Consider the following 18,142-nt stretch of genomic DNA (forward strand, 5'->3'; position numbering starts at 1 on the left):
ACTTTTAATTTTCATCATATTCCCAATGAATTTTTAATCTAATCCCTCTTTTTCCTTTTTTTTTCTTCTTGGTACAAAACAGTGCGAGGAGGCAACATCTCAAGGAGATATTGTGGTTTTCGCGGCGAGGTTCGGCCCAAATGCCACATGGCATCCAGGATGCTTCGTGTGCTGTGTCTGCAAGGAACTCCTCGTGGATCTTATCTATTTCCACCGCGATGGACGATTGTACTGCGGAAGGCATCATGCTGAGACACTGAAGCCAAGATGCTCCGCCTGCGATGAGGTGAGTTTTCCCGCGAGATTTTCCACTTTCCAGGGCATCTCACTAATTACTTTTGCAAGTTTATCTTGAGTAATTTGGATGCCCCAGGTCCACAAAACTTTTCACGAACTTTTAGACACTTTGACGGATGGATGCTTCTCCTCGAGAACTTCAAACGCGTTCTTTAGTTTGTGTTGAAATTTTTTTTTCTTTCTAGAAAAACTTTAAATTCTGGTTAGGAAACTTAAAGTTTTTTTTAAGTTATGTGAACATTTAATTAAGTGTTTAAACTTAATTAGTTCTTGCTAAGAAAAAATTGGAAGATAACTCTAAAAGTTTCACTTTCCAAAATCACGGTTTTTTTTTCTCTGAGAGACACAGAAAAATTTGTCAATAAAAGGGTTAAAGTAGTTGATTTGAAAAAAAAATATGCGCATGTATTTCGAAATCAACAGTAAAAGGAAAGCATTATTGTAATTCAATCCATCTTGTGGATCACTTAAGTGCTTGCGTTCAAATAAAAAGGGATTGCGAAAAGTCGTGATTATCCCTAAGGACATCGATTTCCCAATCTTAATGGTCTTTTGGGTTTCCTGCTTCAAAAGACACCAACCACTCATGGATTTAATGCTTTGTCCATCGCATTTTCCGAAGGGGAGAGATAGATACAAGCATTGTGGGGCAGAAGTTTCCACCTAATAGTACAGCTGCATTTGTGAAATTTATCATTTCAATATGTGAATAACCTCCCGCCCCCCCCCCATGACCGGAATTTCCGTATCACTTTTGTCGGACAGGCAAATGATAAATCGCACTAATATCTGTGACAGGGACATGGCATTAATCTGAAGCCTGTTTGTGTTATGATGTGTCAGCAGGAGTGCTTTTGGACGAAAGTGAAATTCGTCTCTTTGTCCACAAGACATCTTCATTGACAAATGCTTGCGCTGAGAGAGAAGTAGAAATTCTCATTAATTTCCTACATCTTCCCATGTCTACACCTCTTCCTCGGCTAAGCAATCAATTGAACACGTTCTACGTGCTGCTAGGAATTCGAAAACCGAACTTATAAACTGCAAAGTCCTTTAATGGTGCCTCGTAAAATCTCTTCGGGTTTGATTAAATTCCTGGCAATTGTCCAGAGAACAAATCAATCTAATGGAGAGGATTCTCTCTCAAGAAAATTTGTGGTCTATTTTCTTTTTCCTAAAGAAATTCCTTCACACAATTTATGGTCTTCTGGTGAGAAGTTTGCTGGATTTTTTTTTCTGTCAAGACGAATGAATCAGTTAAAGATGTCTTGAAAGTTTTTGAAAGTTTTCTTTTCCCAAGAATTATAAATGGCTTTTTACGGAATTTAATAATTAATTGTCTGTTTAGAAGTTCGATTAATTTAGAAGAGACTTTCACAAAAAAGAGATGGAAAAGCGTCCCAGCTTTGCGAAATGCTCGAACTCACGAGATAGAGCTCACCGTGAATTAGCTTTTTGCATAATCTTTTAGAATAACTGATCTACTAGAGATCAAATTGATTCATAAATCACAAAATCATTTCAAAATCAAAAAATCGGTACTTAACCAGTTCATTACCGATGAAGACCGATGCAGCCGGGTTCTAATTTGCAATACTTTTCTAAAAAAAAATCCAAATTTAACCAAATCGGTTGAAAAATTAGCCTTCCAAAGTATTTGACCTTTGACCTTCAATAATTCAAAATGGCGAATTTTCCGGTCATAGATATGTTTGGGTGAAATATTCGCCTGGACTGGCTCTAAAACATATCCAAAAATCATTGAAAAAGCTTGGGCCAATTTTGAGAAAAATCGAAAAAACTTTACTTTTAGGGAATATTAATTATTAGGGATATAAAATTATACAAAAATCGGTACTTAATCGATTCATTACCGATGAAGACCGATGCAGCCGGGTTCGAAATTGCAGTACCTTTCCAAAAAATCCAAATTTAACCAAATCGGTTGAAAAATGAGCCTTCCAAAGTGGTTGACCTTTGACCTTCAATAATTCAAAATGGCGAATTTTCCGGTCATGCGTATGTTGGGCGAAATGTTTGCCAGGACTAGCTCTAAAACATATCCAAAAATCATTGAAAAAGCTTGGGCCAATTTTTTGCAAAATTGGAAAAACCTCATTTTTGAACTATTTTTTGGGGGATAGGGAACGTATGAAAGGGGAGAGGGAATAATAAAGAGGTTGGGTACGAGATAATGTCATTTGAGGAGGGGTCATCGAAGGCCGGAAGTCGATATCTCTTACCGTTTAAGCTCCAGAACAGAGAGAAGTTGAAAGAAAAGTCGATTATATAACTGCTCTCTCTTTGAGTTCGAGCAGTAAAAGACAGATTTTCTTAACAAACTTCATATCTTCAAAAATTCAATTTAGTTTTGTTTTAGGAAATCCTAATCACCGCATTTAATTGATGATGAACGTCGTTGCAAAAATATAAGATAAAAGATCCACCTATAAAACATCACATAAAGCATAATTTGGCATAATACAATTTTCTTGCTGCATCACGTGCAAGATTTAATTTTCTCTCCATGCCAGACAAAAGTCCAGTATAATTATTTTTCTTTCTTGTGAATTTCAATGAAAGAAAAACTCACTTAATTACCAGTCTTCTTGTCAGCCAGGAGACACGAGAAACATCCATCATTTCGGTCCACAAATATTGGGGGGGAAAATTCATCTTTTCCCACTGACTGGTTGGGCTTTAAAAATAACACACTGTCCATTATCCTCTTCTTTTTCTCGCACCAAAGAGGAAAAAAAAAGCTAATGCGGTAAAAGAATTTTTCCAGGGCGAGAGCTTTTTGTTGGACTTTTTTTCTCATCCCTGGGGGTTTTGTTTGCCTGCTAATCCGAATTCTCTGTCTGTTTTAATTAGATAATCCTCGCGGACGAGTGCACGGAAGCGGAAGGACGTGCCTGGCATATGAAGCATTTTGCCTGCTTCGAGTGTGACAAGCAGCTGGGTGGACAGAGGTGAGTCTCAGCCACAGATCCTGACCAAGGAGGTTGGGTGGTATTTGAATAATTTAACATCAGGGAATCCTCTCGGGAGTCTGTCCTCTGGCTCTTTTTTTCTCCATTTGACTTTTGATGCCTTACGGCTCACAAATGGAATAATATACTGTGGGAGCTCTTCCTTTTGCGAGAATTGAGACAATTTAAGCTGCTGCTCCTCTATAGGAAATGAAATATTCATGGAAAAAAATGTGACATCCTCAAATTCTTGAATGAATTTAAATTGTACAGTAGCCCTATTTAGTATGATTTTTGTGTGAAATTGTAATTTTGTCATTTAAAATTCATTTTAGGGCATTCCTGGAGAGAATTTTAAATTATATGAAACTTGGTTAAAACTCAATATAAAGTGCATCAGATTTATTCATAAACTTAAACGCTGACCTATTATTCCTTATGAAGCTCATGTCATATTCAACTTTGTATCTTGTAGTACAGAACTTTTTGTAGAATACTGACGCTAGCAATAGCACAAGTAAGTCAAGGAGATGAAATCCCTCCGAATTGAATTTAGCTTGTTCTAGGTTATGTGCTAATTTATTAGATATTCTTATGTTTCCAATGCTCTAAACACACTTACGATTTAAGCCAAGAGACGACTTAACGTAATTATAATCAAAATAATGATCAGATTACATTTCCATTAGTTTCGAAGATAATACTGATACTGATGGAAATGTAATCTGAAATCGGATCATTATTTTGAATATAATTACGAGAAGCCGCCTCTCGCCCAAGAAACAATTTTTTCTCAATATAGTCTTATAGAATTCCCGAATCATGGCTTATCAGAAAGTCTCAAAGAAAGATTTGCTTAAATAACGCTTGTAGACTACCTAAAATAGTCGTTGAGACCTTATATATAAAAGAGGCGCACTTTAAGGGGTTCAAGTGTCTCTATAAGCATTACTGTGAAAGAAAACTGAAGAGTTCTATGAGACAATCTTATAAAAAACATCTATATATCTTCTGAGAGAATACTTATACAAATACTCAAAATTTAATATTATAAACGGATATGAACCTGTTATAAAACCATAATCAGAATAATTAAAAGAATCACAAAAAAATTTCGCTTTTATACATATTTATGTAATTCTATTTTATGTAATTATAATTTCTTAATATAATTTAACATGTTTAGGAATTTATTAGTTCACCATTACCGCCATTCCAGAGATACAAAGACGGTCGCTGTAGCTGTGTCGCGAACCCACGAAAATCTATATTGTCCCTGTAAATAATCTGCTGAACGCGTCTTCTTTTTCTTTATTAATATCTAATCGGTATATGAAGAACTGCCTACAAACTTCGTCTCGACTGAATTTTAAGCTTATTTGTATATTTTAAAGACTGCTATGAGCATGCTACAAGTCTTTAATAGATCGAAGTCCAATTTAAGGGGAAATCAGGGGAAGTTGTTGACATTTTGCGTGCAGCGTTTAGATTGCAAAGTATTTTTCAGACAAATTCATTCAATAAGAGTAGATTTGCTGTATTGTGCTAATGTTTTAAGGTGAAAACGTGCTGTGGTACAGTGATAACGGGTGTATAATCAAGAAATAAAGAAATTACTAAGTTTTACAGCATCTTCTCAAAGAATGCCTCACATTCTTTGTCAGTAGTGCTCAAAGAACTTCCTGACCATCTTAATAGTGCGCCACTTTTACATAAGGGTAACTGAGACTCATTCGGGAGTACTACAAGTGGTGTTTAAGAAAAGCAGTGTATCGTATTTTAAGAACGGTACAAGCCAAAATGAAGGAGAAAATACTTCTTGGACGCTACCACGGTATTTTTTTATAAATTAAAAAGGTGCAAGTGCCACTGAAGGACAAAAAAATAAAATAAAATAATGGTACAAACTGATAAAAGTGGATTACTTTAATTTTTTGTGGAAATCATGATATTTTTTACGTGGAAAAAGTGTTAGTGTACTGAAAGTCTATGATTCTTCTATAAGACTATTAGCAGAGCAAATATGAGAATCTTATAGCAGTTTTTAGTATTCTTCCATATTGTACTCATTGCGCTCTTCTATCTTAATAGAAAACTCACAGCGTAATTAATCTGTTTTCCGGTTTTATTCATAAATTAGTAAGTAATAATTGTAAACAAATGACAGAAAGTCTCTAGGAAATATTGAGCAAATCGATAAAATAGGACTATTTTGAATTTCATTATGAAAATAACTAATATTTTCACGTGAAAAGGATTGTACTGAAAAAAAAAGTCTATAAAAAGAACTTGTAGCACACTTTAAAATAAGATTTATAAGAAAATAGTTCTTCAGGCTTTGGTTCTTATAAACACATACTTTGAGCTTGATGTAAGTAAAATATTATAGAAGATATTTTCTTGAGAAATATTATCTTATAAAAAGGGTTTCGTAGGATTGTATTACACTTCTTATGAGACTTTTATATCTCTATCCTATAAATCCGCTGTCAGCTGTTTAGAAGATCGTTATGAGATCATTTCAAGTATTTGATTCTATAAGGCAGCTAATTTGCTAGTTTGGAAGTCTGTCTAGGACATAATTCAAGATATTTTAAATTTATTGGCTTATTTTCTTCTATCTTTTCTTCTTTTCTCTTCAATAAATTTTAAATAAAATTAATTCCTTAAAACGAATTTATATTTATGGAGGCTACCCCGGAGGAAGATTCTGTGAATTCATACCAATTGCCCAAAGGCAAGAAATCTAATCCGATTGTTTTCTAGGTACATCATGAGAGATGGTAAGCCTTTCTGCTTGCCCTGCTTTGACGCCATGTTTGCCGAGTACTGTGACTATTGTGGGGAACCTATTGGAGTAGATCAGGGCCAGATGAGCCACGATGGTCAACACTGGCACGCTACGGATCATTGCTTCTCCTGCAATACTTGCCGATGTTCCCTCCTCGGAAGACCCTTCCTGCCGCGACGTGGAGCTATTTATTGCAGCATCGCCTGCAGCAAAGGAGAACCCCCTACGCCTTCAGATAGCTCCGGACCCGGCCTACGTAACCCTCCACGACCCCGTGCTAGACCCACCCAACCGACCTCTGACAATGACTCCTCAACCCCACCTTCACCCGTCCATGCTCCTTCCTCTCCAATCCGACAAATGAGGAGCCCCAAAATGGGACGTAGAGCCCTACAGAGAAATCCTAAAGCACTAGATGAATCTACACCACCTGCCGGACCCTCTACTTCCGGTCACAGTCCTGCTGCTTCACCGAGTCCAGGTGCCAGGGCCTTAGATAGGGTTCTACATGAGAGAAACCTCGAGAAGATGTTGGAAAAGGGATCTGAATCTCCTGCAAGAACCCAATCGCCTGATCTACAGAGACTACTGAATCGGGATCGAAGTCGAGAACCTCTGGATCTCACAGATCTCAACTTCGATAGTTGGCACCCACCTCCAGCCACTGCTCATTTCCTGATGGAGCAACATGAAGCTGGGGTGTCAACTTCCATGCCAGAATTGGGAGCTGGAGAAGTAGTTCACGCTGTTGTGACAGCGGATCAAGCAGATTCTGTAGCAAGTCCCACAGAGCTTCCAACGCCAGATGTCTCAGATATTCAGCCAGACCAAGAGGCACAAACAAGTGAGTGTTATGACTAGAGCTGGCTAAAATATGTATTTGCATGTTTTTATTAAGCGTTCTAAAGCTCTATTTGACCCTTTATCTTCACGAATTGGGCTCTTGTGGTTCTAATAAACCCTATTTAAAATGCATATTTTAACATATTTCATGTTTATTTGCATATTTGCATATTTGCATTTTTTTGGATATTTCCAACTTTTGTCTAAAAAATTTTTTATTCTTGTGAAATGAAAATTTATATAACTTCTATCCCTGTAAAAAAGCATTTAAAATATGGAATCCAGTTATATAAAAATATCCTTTTACACTTTTTAATTTCCATTCTTTAAACACAAATATTATCTGTAAAATAATTTGAGGTGTTTTTTTTTTACATTTGGTAGAAGGAATGAATTGAGATTATTGTATAAGGATCTCAATCATGATAGCTCAATCATAAAACTGTAAAAGTCGCGTTTAAAAACACGCACAGCTCAATCATGAGAAGGTTAGGATCATGCTTAGAAATACGCACAGCTTAATCATAAAACGATTAAGAATGTGTTTAAAAACACGCACAGCACGAGAACACGCGTAAAACGGTTAAGTTTGAGCTTAAAACACGCACAGCTGAATCGTAAAACGGTTAAGAATGCGCTTAAAAACATACACTGCTCAATCATACAACAGTTGAAATCTTTTCCGTTTTATGATTGTGCTGTGCGTATTTTTAAGCGCAATCTCATCCATTTTACAATTGAGTGGGCGTGTTCCTAAGCACATTCTTAAACGTTTTATGATTAAGCTGTGCGTATTTTTAACCCTCTAACGGTGTTTTCTTTAATAAGCGAAAAAAAAGTTCTAAAACAATGTTTGCTAGGATAATTATGATCCAATAAAGTTGAAAAAACCATCCATTCTTCATTATCTCTTTTTGTTTAGGCGCTAGGTGGGAAAATATAAAATTTTTTGAAACTCTTTTTACTTCTAAAATTCACATTTTTAGTTTTTTTCCAATTTTTTTAAATAAAATATACAAAGTAGAATGACATATCTTTCAGTAAAAAATAAATTTATTTTAGTCAGATAACTTTAAATCGGTATTTTTATAGAAATTGGAAATGAGTTTTTTTGCACTAATATTTTTTGTTGCTTTTTCTCTGACCTGTCACACAAAACTGGGAATAGCAACAAAACGAAGAGTCAAAATGAGTTCAAACTTTCAAGAGATGTTTGTAAGACTATTACCGAGGACAGTATAGCACTTTTAAATAAATAAAACCTTTATTGTCGCTGTAAATGTGATTTTTGTGAAGACCGCCTGGAGGCTGTCTTACCCGTTAGAGGGTTAAGCGCAATCCCAACAGTTTTACGATTGAGCTGTGCGTAATTTTAAGCGCAATCTAAAACATTTCGTGATTGAGCTGCGTATGTTATTTTACATACAATTTAGGTCGTTCATGCTGAGGCACTTAGGATTTGATGTATATTTTATGCTTAAGATGTGCGCGTTTTCTTAAATCAATCTGTCAAAATGCAAGCTTAAGTGTTCTGTGTCTAAAACTAACCGGAAAAATTTATATAATTAATCCTGCAAAGCTTCTAAAATTAAGTCTTAAGTTTCTAAAATCAATCCAGAAAGTTTCTTGATTTGATTCTGTAAAAAATTTTATAAACAATCGTATAATTTCTAAAATCACTCCCAAATGTACTAGAACTCAAGCTGCATTTATAGATAGCTTTCTTATATCAGGGAAAGATTTAAATAATAAAATTATCATAAAAAGTAAAATATATCAATTGTCACATTTTACAAATTAAGTGAAAAATTTTAAAAAAGGCATATTTTTAAATTTCAATACTTTCTGAAATAAAATTGGTTGTTATTGAATTCAACTATTTCAAAATTAACAGACATCGTTTAATTTCTTCTCAAATCGTATTCAATCCGTAGACTGGTTTTAACTTTATCTATTATTGGTTCAAAATAAAAGGATACTATAAATTTATTTAAAATAAATCCAAAATACCATACTGCGTGTTCGATTTATCACATCTGTCAATTTGTATATTTTTCAAAAATATTGCTTTAAGCAATGAAATAGTGCATTTTTAAAGAATATTACTAATAAGCAACTCAAAAATTCTTTTTGAGAAATACAATACTTGAAAATGAGACAGATCCTAATGAAAAGTAAATTAGCAATAGTTAAAGGTTTTTATGTCAAAATGCTACAAAACTCTTATTTGGGTTAAAAAATGCAATATTTTTCTTGCATATTTTATGATTTTTCGTGCATTTTTATCTCACATATTTCGAAGATTTTTTTTGCATATTTTGGCCAGCTCTAGTTAGGGTAAGTGTGCCAAATTCCGGCCAGGTTGCTATTTCGGCCACCTTTTTTGTTCCTCGATTTTCCATGAACTTTTATATTTTACGTACTCTAGAGATTATACCATGCAAAAGAATAACAAAAAAAATGTAGCTTCGACAAACGAGATGACGTGAAATTGGAAGAATTCCCGGTGGCCGAAATAAGGCACCAAAGCTATGTCTATAGTTTTATTCATTTTAAAATATATTAAGAATGATTTTAGAGTAAATAAAGACGGTAAACTCTTTACAAGGTTCCCAGCAACACTGTTTCAGAAGAAAGAATTTAAAAAAATCAATTTGTATTTAAAATATTACATTTCAAACTTGAGACTTTGACGCTTGCATGCAACTATGCCGAAATTTGGCACACTTACCCTATGACCCTTAAAAAACGCCCCTAACTTTTATGAACTGTATTAAACTTTTCAAAACCATTCCTTTTTTTTTAAGCTAAAAAACCAGTCAAAGGCGTCCGATTCGAGGGTGACTTCCAGGACTCACTTCCCAGATCACGATCCTACTCAGGTCACTACAAAACACGCATTAAGGCACCCGGTAGACGAGGTCGCCACCGAAAGAGCCAGTCTGAGAATCGTCTCAATCAACCGAAGAAGGCCCCAACTCCTCAGCCTGAACCTGAAGAGTCAGACGCCAGTTCAGTGTGTTCAACGTGCTCCTCCAGCTCCTCCAGTAGCGATGAAGCCTACCAACTTCCACAGAGGCGCCACTATGGTGGCGTACGTGTAAGCTACGTGCCCAATGATGCATTGGCTTGTGCGAGAAACAGGAAGAAACAAACGGCACCGGATCGCAATGATTCGGACAAGGACAATAAGAATTGCATCATCTCGTGAAGTCTATTTAAATGGATGGACAGGTTTCAGGCCAACCCCCACAGAAATACCTCTAAAAGCTCAAGCCTCCTGTATTAGGAAGGTACTTTGAATTTAACGAGGGATAACTTTTTAAAGGCTTTATTCCGTTTGCAATTGAACATATTAATTTCACAGATCATATCACATGGTTAAAAAAAAATGTTATTTTGAAACGCTCAAAAAGCGGATGAAACTTATTGAGTTGCCTCGCAAAGTTGCAGAGGACTGTTGACAAATCATTTGCCACATATTGCCAATTTTTTTTGAGTATATAAGAATACTTAATTTCCTTTTATAATATGCATTAAGCAACGAAACATTTTTATCAATTTCTCTATTGACTCTATATATCAAATTCTTTGTCCTTTAACGATGAATTTTAATTGAAGTTTATTATTTTATAGTTAATTTAAAACTCTCATTACACTCCAAAGACTCCTTTAAGACAAACTCGTAAGCGCCAAGAGACTTCATAACTCAAATTGAAAAACTGCAATATTGTTTGCAAGTTTTCTAATGTAAGTTCTTTTTTTCTACTTTTTCAAAACTGTATTTTAGGTCTTTTTTTTAAGTAGGACAAACTGGGACAATTTGCAAGAAATCAGGCTACAAATGTAAGAAAACAAAGGATTTTTTGGTTACATAAAGTTTCATAAGAAAAACTAATGAAAGAAATTGTATGAAATTCTATATCGAAAATACTGTAAAAGGAACATTTGAATAAACTTTTAGATACTGTACAGAATAAAATATGGTTTTTTTTATTTATCTAAATTTTGGCTATTTCAGAACAGGAAATCTGGCGAATCCAAGGGGGATTCGCCACACACAATATTCACTCAATATTTCAATATTCTATATTCAATATAATTCAATATTTTACACAATATTCAATGAATATTCAATAATATCACTCAAAAAGAAACGAAGAAAGATTGTTAGTACTTCACCACAGCTAAATAAGACTGAAGTAAACACAATGTTCTGTCATATTTCTTGTAAACAATTGCTCACACTGAATTTTCAACAAAGCAATTTCAACTCAAATCATATTCAAAATTTAACGTATTTAGTGTTAAAATCTTCCAAAAAGAACAAATATTTAGATAGAATTCATTATTCATCAAATATTGGATTAAAATCCATAATTTTAATCAATTTATTTTTAATGTCCAATTTAATCCTCAAAATGTCCAAAATAAGAAACTGGACAAAATTATGAGCCTTTCCCCTACATATTTTTAACATTTTGCTTATATTTTGAATTTCTACTGCCAGATATTCTTGCATACCTTCAATATTTTAATATTATCTGCGTTTTACGAAGGGGTACCAACATATTTTGAACTTTCCTAAGACACCAGTGAAACTACTTTTGGAAAATTGAATATCTAAAAAAATGTTTTGTCATTTGTAAATTGAAACTGGGCTGGAAAGTCTGTTAGAGTCCAAAAGTACGAGTGCAACAACTTATTCAGCACTTCAGGTGTATCTTAACATTTTATTAAACTTGATTCTCTCCCTGGTTTTAAAATCCTTTAAAATTAAAACATTTTGCAGTTTTCTTCTTTTTTTTTCTGACCCTAATATCTCCCCCTTGTTCTTGCCTAAAGTGAATTTTGGAAAGTCATGGTCAGAATCCAGAATTAAGAATTGTCGAATATTTTACCGATTTTTCTTTGACTTGTCAGTCGTTCGTCTAAACCAAAGGGGCCCAATTTTTTTTAGGATTTAAGCTTTACAAGATATTATTAACGGTGCTGTGGATCTTCCACTGATAAAAATAAAAGGATCAAATTGATCCAAATTGGATCTTTTGCAAAGGATGGATCAAATTCGAACTTTGAATGAACATTTACAGTAGAGTCTCGCTATAGTCCATATTTGGTTTCAAATTTGACACTTGGGTCGCACTATAAGTCCATGTAATTTTTTAAAATTATCAACGATTTTTAATATTGAAATTGCTCGACGGCTTCCACTTTCTTTGCGATTGTGGTACTTGTCCTCGCTCTCTTCATTGTGGATCACAATTATCACAACTAATCAATAAAGTTTGCCAAAAATATTAAAATAAATATGCATGTCGCATACTAAAAAACATAACCTAACTTAAAATCAGTGTTTTGAAATCAACGGTCGATAAATTGTGGACTATAGATAGAGCGATGGCCTATAGCGAGACTCTACTGTATTATAATAGAACATGTTAATTCGATCCATCCTTTCCATAAGGATCAAATTTGGATCAATTTAATCCTTTTATTTTTACCAGTGTCAGCGTTGAAAAGAGATCCAGAAGACCCGAAATGCTTCTGGTTCATTCAGGAATATAGTCCATTACTTGAACCATTGAAGATTGATGGCACAGCAATTGTGAACTATGCCAAGTCCTAGAAGCCAAGATTAAAATAATTACCATAAGTTAGAATAATTAAAAGGATATGGGAAAAAAATACAAAATGTTCGAAGCCAGAGTGTATACGAAACCATAAAACAATCCAATTAAAAAAAATGCCGCACCTATCCTCGTTAATTTTAAATCACTTCTAAATTTAATTTAAAAAAAAATGAATCTTTCTCACAAAGTGCAATTCTTCAACTAAAAGAATAATTTAGCAATGTAAACAAGTTAAAAAAAAACATTAAAATGCATGAGAACAGAAAGTCAATTTCCTGCCTTTTTCCTGGAAATTCTCCTAAGCCCGCTTTTTTTTTTCTTCTGCGGGAGCTGAGTGGGTGGAAAAAAGTAAAAAATTGCACATCAGTGCAATTATGCACGGAAGCCACTGAAGTAATGAATTTTTAATTGCTTGCACTGAAGACACAATAAATCACAGCTTAAAGTGACGCTGCATTTGCATAAAAAATCGCACATATTTCTGAGCTATAAAAGACTTTGGTTTGAGTTGGATGGTCAGAAGAACAACATGAACTCTCTAAAAGTCATCCTCTTTCTGGCCATTTGCTGTTTGGCTCTAGGAGAGCCCGTCAATCGAGTCAAACATGGCAAAAGTTTGGCAAAGAAGGACGAGGAAAGAGGCGCAACTTTGACTGCATTTGGTGCACCAACACAGGAGAAGCAGTTCTATGGAAATTCAGGATACTTTTCTGAGTACCCTGATTATCCCGTGGCTCAGGATGTAGGGGAAGTATATCCAGAATCTAGGGATCTCATGTGCAGTATAGGCGGAAATGTGCTGTGCAGCTTCATTTGCAGAAAATTCTACAGGAAGTCGAGTGGCAGTTGTGATACCAACAATAATTGCCTATGTTCTTCTACATAAAAAATAGGTGTGATTATGAAGGAATCACACCTAATTATTGAACTAGTGTTCTTTAATGTGTTTTGTGTTTGATGAAAATTAAATAAAATTTATTATTTTGGGCCCAGGAACATTTCTTTTATCTAATCTAAATTTCAAACAAAATGCTGAAATCACGAATTAGAGCGTTCCACAAAGTAATTCATGCCTCCATTTCACTTAAGTTTATAATGAGTTCATAAACGCGTGCTCCAATAAGTAAATTTTTACATAAAATGTTAAATGAAAATAAAAATATTATTTTTAGCTCAAAATATAAAAAATAAACTGCTCTCTCGTGGAATTCGAGCAGTTAAAAACGAATTGGCTAAGAGTCCTAACTTTGTGATAGGGAAGAAGTGATATAATTTAGCTGCATAAATAGATTGAGAATCTAAAATATAGGGGAGACAGGGGTAGAATTAGCTAGCAAATGAAGCTTTTTTTTCGCGCATGATTTGTGAAAAAATGATAAAGTTTGTCTAATGTTTTTATGTTTCATAAGTAGCATTAAGATATTGGCTGTATAAAACCGTATAGTTCAGAGCTCTCAAATCCTTGGCTTTTTCTAGAGGATAATGAAAAAAGTATGACACATTGGCTACACCTGCCCCGGCCTGGGTAGATTTAGCCACTTTCGGGGTGCTATTTTCCACCAGTTTTCCAGACGAAATTTTAAAACTGGAAATACCAAGTGTTATTTCACTTGATCCACTGAAGCCCACTGATACTAAATATGTAACTTAAACCTAATGAAAAAGACTTTAGCCGACTTTTTTATGACATTTTTGTAATTGCGGCAAAATTGATGAAAATATCCTGAAAAAATCTATTTCACAAATTTTTCATCCGAATGGCAATATTGCTTGGAATATCAATAGTACTCTTTCATCTAACAATTATCCATGTATTAGTGAAAAATCATTGATAGTTTTATCCGGCCACGGAAGAGTGGCTACAACTGCCCCGAGGGCTGTTTTAGTGTTTTTCATCTTATATAAAAAATTGGATAATTATTATCCAAGTGAAAAATATTTTTTAATTAGGTTTATGAAACCAGAAACGAGGTAAAACTATGAAATCTTGACTACAAACTCAGAAAACCAAATGCTGGTCCAAAAACTGAAACATCAAAACTGCAGTTTTATACCCATTTTATAAAAATGCTTCTAAATTGTAGGATAACAGGATCAGACTTATAAATATTTCTGGGAATATGGGGATGTGTTCCTACTTTCATTAAAAAATACTTTGCTCAAGGTACATTTTAAGGGAACCGAGAAAAATCCACTGTCTACTTCTGCCCCTGGCTAATTGTACCCCGGTCTCCCCTATCCCGATTAGTCTCAATTTTATTTAAAAATAGATGAAAAATCCCATTTTCAAAGGTGCCCCACTTCCCCCTATGCTCGAACTCGTGACTTGTATACTTTCATTCATTCATTCATTTTCAACCGCCTATCCCTATCGGGGTCGCGAGCTAAGAACACCCAGGTCAGCAGACCATGTCTGTGGATCCTGTGCCACTTCAGAAAGGAATTGGAAGTAGCCCAAGATGATTCAAGACAAAACCGGGAATTCGTTTCAGATACCTTGTCCTCTGTCTGTCCCAAAGTCTCTCCCTATTCTCAACTGTTTCACACGGCTTTTCTGGAATATTCTTACACTTGAGAGAAATCCGAAAAAGTTAAAGTAACATTCCGGAAATGTTTATTTTACCCAGCAGATTTGATCCGAATTCGGTGTAAATATTATGCTTTTTAGATGTATTATGGGTTAAAGTTACCCTTTTTCATGTTAATGTTACACTTAAAAAGGTTTAAATAACATTAAGATAAGATTTTGCCAGGGGTCAGTTCTCCATTTCGGATATTCCGATGCATCCAGGCCACCAATTGGGCCCCTTATGCTTCCCCACTCCTATTCTATCTTATCCCCCGATACGGGTAGCCGCTCTATATCACAGCTCTGTGAGCAGTCAGTGCCGTTACTATGTCACAGCATCCCTTCTCGGTGTGTGTTTGGGATCAGTGACAGCGAATATTTGTATCGACTGAAGTACCGCTTTCATGTCGAAACTCGTTCTCGTACCAGCCTCTATTGTTTAGGCGGTTCACTTTTTTTGCCAATATGCACCATTGACATTACTATTCATTCATTCGCTGGACGAATTCAAAGCCGATATGGCATGAGAAATCTTTTTCTGCTGCTGCTCAGCTTTGAACCCCAGACCTCGCAGTCATAGAGCTACTACTCTATCCACTGACCCACTCGAGGCCCTAAATAACATTAAAAAATGTTAATATATTTTTACGCCTAGAAAGTGTTAAAGTTATGAGGAAAAAAAGTTAATCGCACCCCTGTTTTTTCCTCAGTGTATATACCCCAAAATCAAAAGTAACCACACACAATAATCTAAAGTTATTTAGCGACCCAAGTTATAACAATCCGCAAAAAATTACTCTGACTCAAAAATTTTTAATTTTTTTTTAAATTAAATTTTAAATTAAAAAGTTAATAAATGGTCAAAAAAATTACTCCTAATTGGAATCTTAAAAATTAGTCATATTCGCGTCGAATTTTGGTCACAGCATTACCCAAGATTGAATTAGTAATATAATAGTTATTTTACGGTTCTAAAATTTACTCTACCATGCAGTAACAAAAGCGACTCCAAATGACGGTATTTTTCTGTACAAAAAATGACGCGCCAAAAATAATGGATTTGGCGTCCTTCTCTAGCGCATAGGTACGAAATCGACGTACACACTTTGAATGAAAACACACAAAAAATTTAACACAAGTAAAATATTTATGTAAGTACATACCCAAAGAGCATTTTCTGACCAATTCGAAAATTTGACAAAATATTGTCGAAATACGCTCGACAGACTCAGAGATTTCGATTTAATTTCGTCGATTTGTCCAGGTTTTGCTTATTGGGATAATAATTATTATGATAAAATTCGTATATTAAGCGTCTAATCATTTCCCAACAAAATAATTTTCTTTTCGTGATTTTAAGCGTTTTGACCGATTGAAAGTTCTCTATCGTCAGTTGGATCAGCAATTGTTGTAACTTCCTCATCACCTCATCAGCAGCTCTTGTATAGCGTTTGTATTTCTATGTCGTTGGAAGAAGTGCTGATGAAGCGATGAGGAAGTTACGACAATTGCTGACCCAATTGACAAGACTTGTCTTAAGATTTTTTGATTAGGCCTATGAGCGTAATGTAAGGAAATTTATAATGTAAAGAAAAACGTATTGGATGCTAGAGTTTTTGAATAAAACATAGCGAAATAACTTTTTCGAAATTTTTTCAAACTTTTTAAAGAACTTAGGGGAAGTGCTCATAATTTTGGACAGTCTGCATATAAGCATCGATATCCTAAGTTTGAAGTGCCATATTTTCAATACTAATTGACTTTTCTTGTTACTCTCTTTTCAGAAGGATTGTTTAGAAACTTGGCAAGCTATTTATCATCTCATTTTTACTAAAATTAGTTTTAATACGTTTAAAAATGAATTGATATGTAGAGGTGAATTTGACTCTTATTTTGGACAACTTGGTTATTAATTTTTACAACTTGTCTGTAAATTTGGACAGATAATCCACCTCAACAGGATGCCCATTGTTCTTCATTTTATGAACCAATCTTACCAAGTCCTCTTCCTGGTCATGTAAGGGAAACGTGTAATGTCACAAGAAGCCCAGAAACTTTCCATATCATTCATTAAAGTGAGTTGACTTCGGTACTCCAAGTACGTGCGGATTCGCTCATTCCCTGCCCTTTCCGGGAGCCTTTCAAGGCATTTCTCACTGCATCTCTTTCGTAGAGATGATGCTCCTTTGTTTCTCCAGGCATTTGTCCAACCTAGTCATCACAAAAGCTAAAACTTCACGAAATTTCGTGAGAAAAACACCTGTCCAAAATAAGAATCATCACCTCACTGGTGAATGTCTTAAAAAATTTCCCATTTTTCACACGAAAAATCTAATTCACAAGGCAAATCTCACTTCAGGTCAAATGTACAAATCATCAGTAACGTGAATCAACACAATATTCAATGAATATTCAATAATATCACTCAAAAACAGCGAACAAACTTTCAGTTAGTACTTCACCAAAACTAAATAAGACTGAAGTAAGCCACGAAGTTCTGTCATATTTCTCATAAGCAATTGCTCACACTGAATTTTCAACAAAGCAATTTCAACTCAAATCATATTCAAATTTTAACGTATTTAGTGTTAAAATATTCCAAAAAGAACAAATATTTAGATAGAATTCATTATTCATCAAATATTGGAATAAAAATCCATCATTTTAATCAATTTATTTTTAGTGTCCAATGTTATCCTCAAAGTGTCCAAAATAAGAAACTGGACAAAATTATAAGCATTTCCCCTACTTGTTTAAAAAAAGTACATGATAAATGACCATAAAAATTACTTTTCTAGAAAACGTGTAAATTAATTTTAAGTTACATTTTTAGTTTAAAAGATTAATATCTCAAAAGAAAATTTCGATCAAAAACAAAATAAGCGACAGAAAATTAAAATTGGTCAACAAAAAAAAACGGTTAAAACTTTCTTCTGTACATTTAAGATTAAAGTGCAGAATGGTTAAAGATATTGACTTGGAGTCTTCGGACGATCCCCCATAAGTCAAATGGAATATTATTAATACGACCCTTATT

General features: G+C 34.5%; 1 protein-coding gene across 5 annotated transcripts in view; it reads left to right on the forward strand.

Moving 5' to 3' along the window:
• LOC129801642 (protein prickle-like) overlaps positions 1 to 10,885 on the forward strand; it is a 184,484-nt gene extending 173,599 nt beyond the window's left edge. For all 5 annotated transcript variants that reach the window (XM_055846886.1, XM_055846889.1, XM_055846888.1 and 2 more), the window contains 4 exons: positions 83 to 286; positions 3,172 to 3,269; positions 6,036 to 6,904; positions 9,711 to 10,885. In XM_055846886.1, the coding sequence (XP_055702861.1) occupies positions 83 to 286; positions 3,172 to 3,269; positions 6,036 to 6,904; positions 9,711 to 10,114 (1,575 nt within the window). In that variant the 3' untranslated portion in view covers positions 10,115 to 10,885. The remainder of the gene's footprint in view (positions 1 to 82; positions 287 to 3,171; positions 3,270 to 6,035; positions 6,905 to 9,710) is intronic.
• Positions 10,886 to 18,142: the final 7,257 nt, after the last annotated feature.

This window comes from Phlebotomus papatasi, chromosome 2 (assembly GCF_024763615.1).
Source record: "Phlebotomus papatasi isolate M1 chromosome 2, Ppap_2.1, whole genome shotgun sequence".
Taxonomy (NCBI): Eukaryota; Metazoa; Arthropoda; class Insecta; order Diptera; family Psychodidae; genus Phlebotomus; species Phlebotomus papatasi.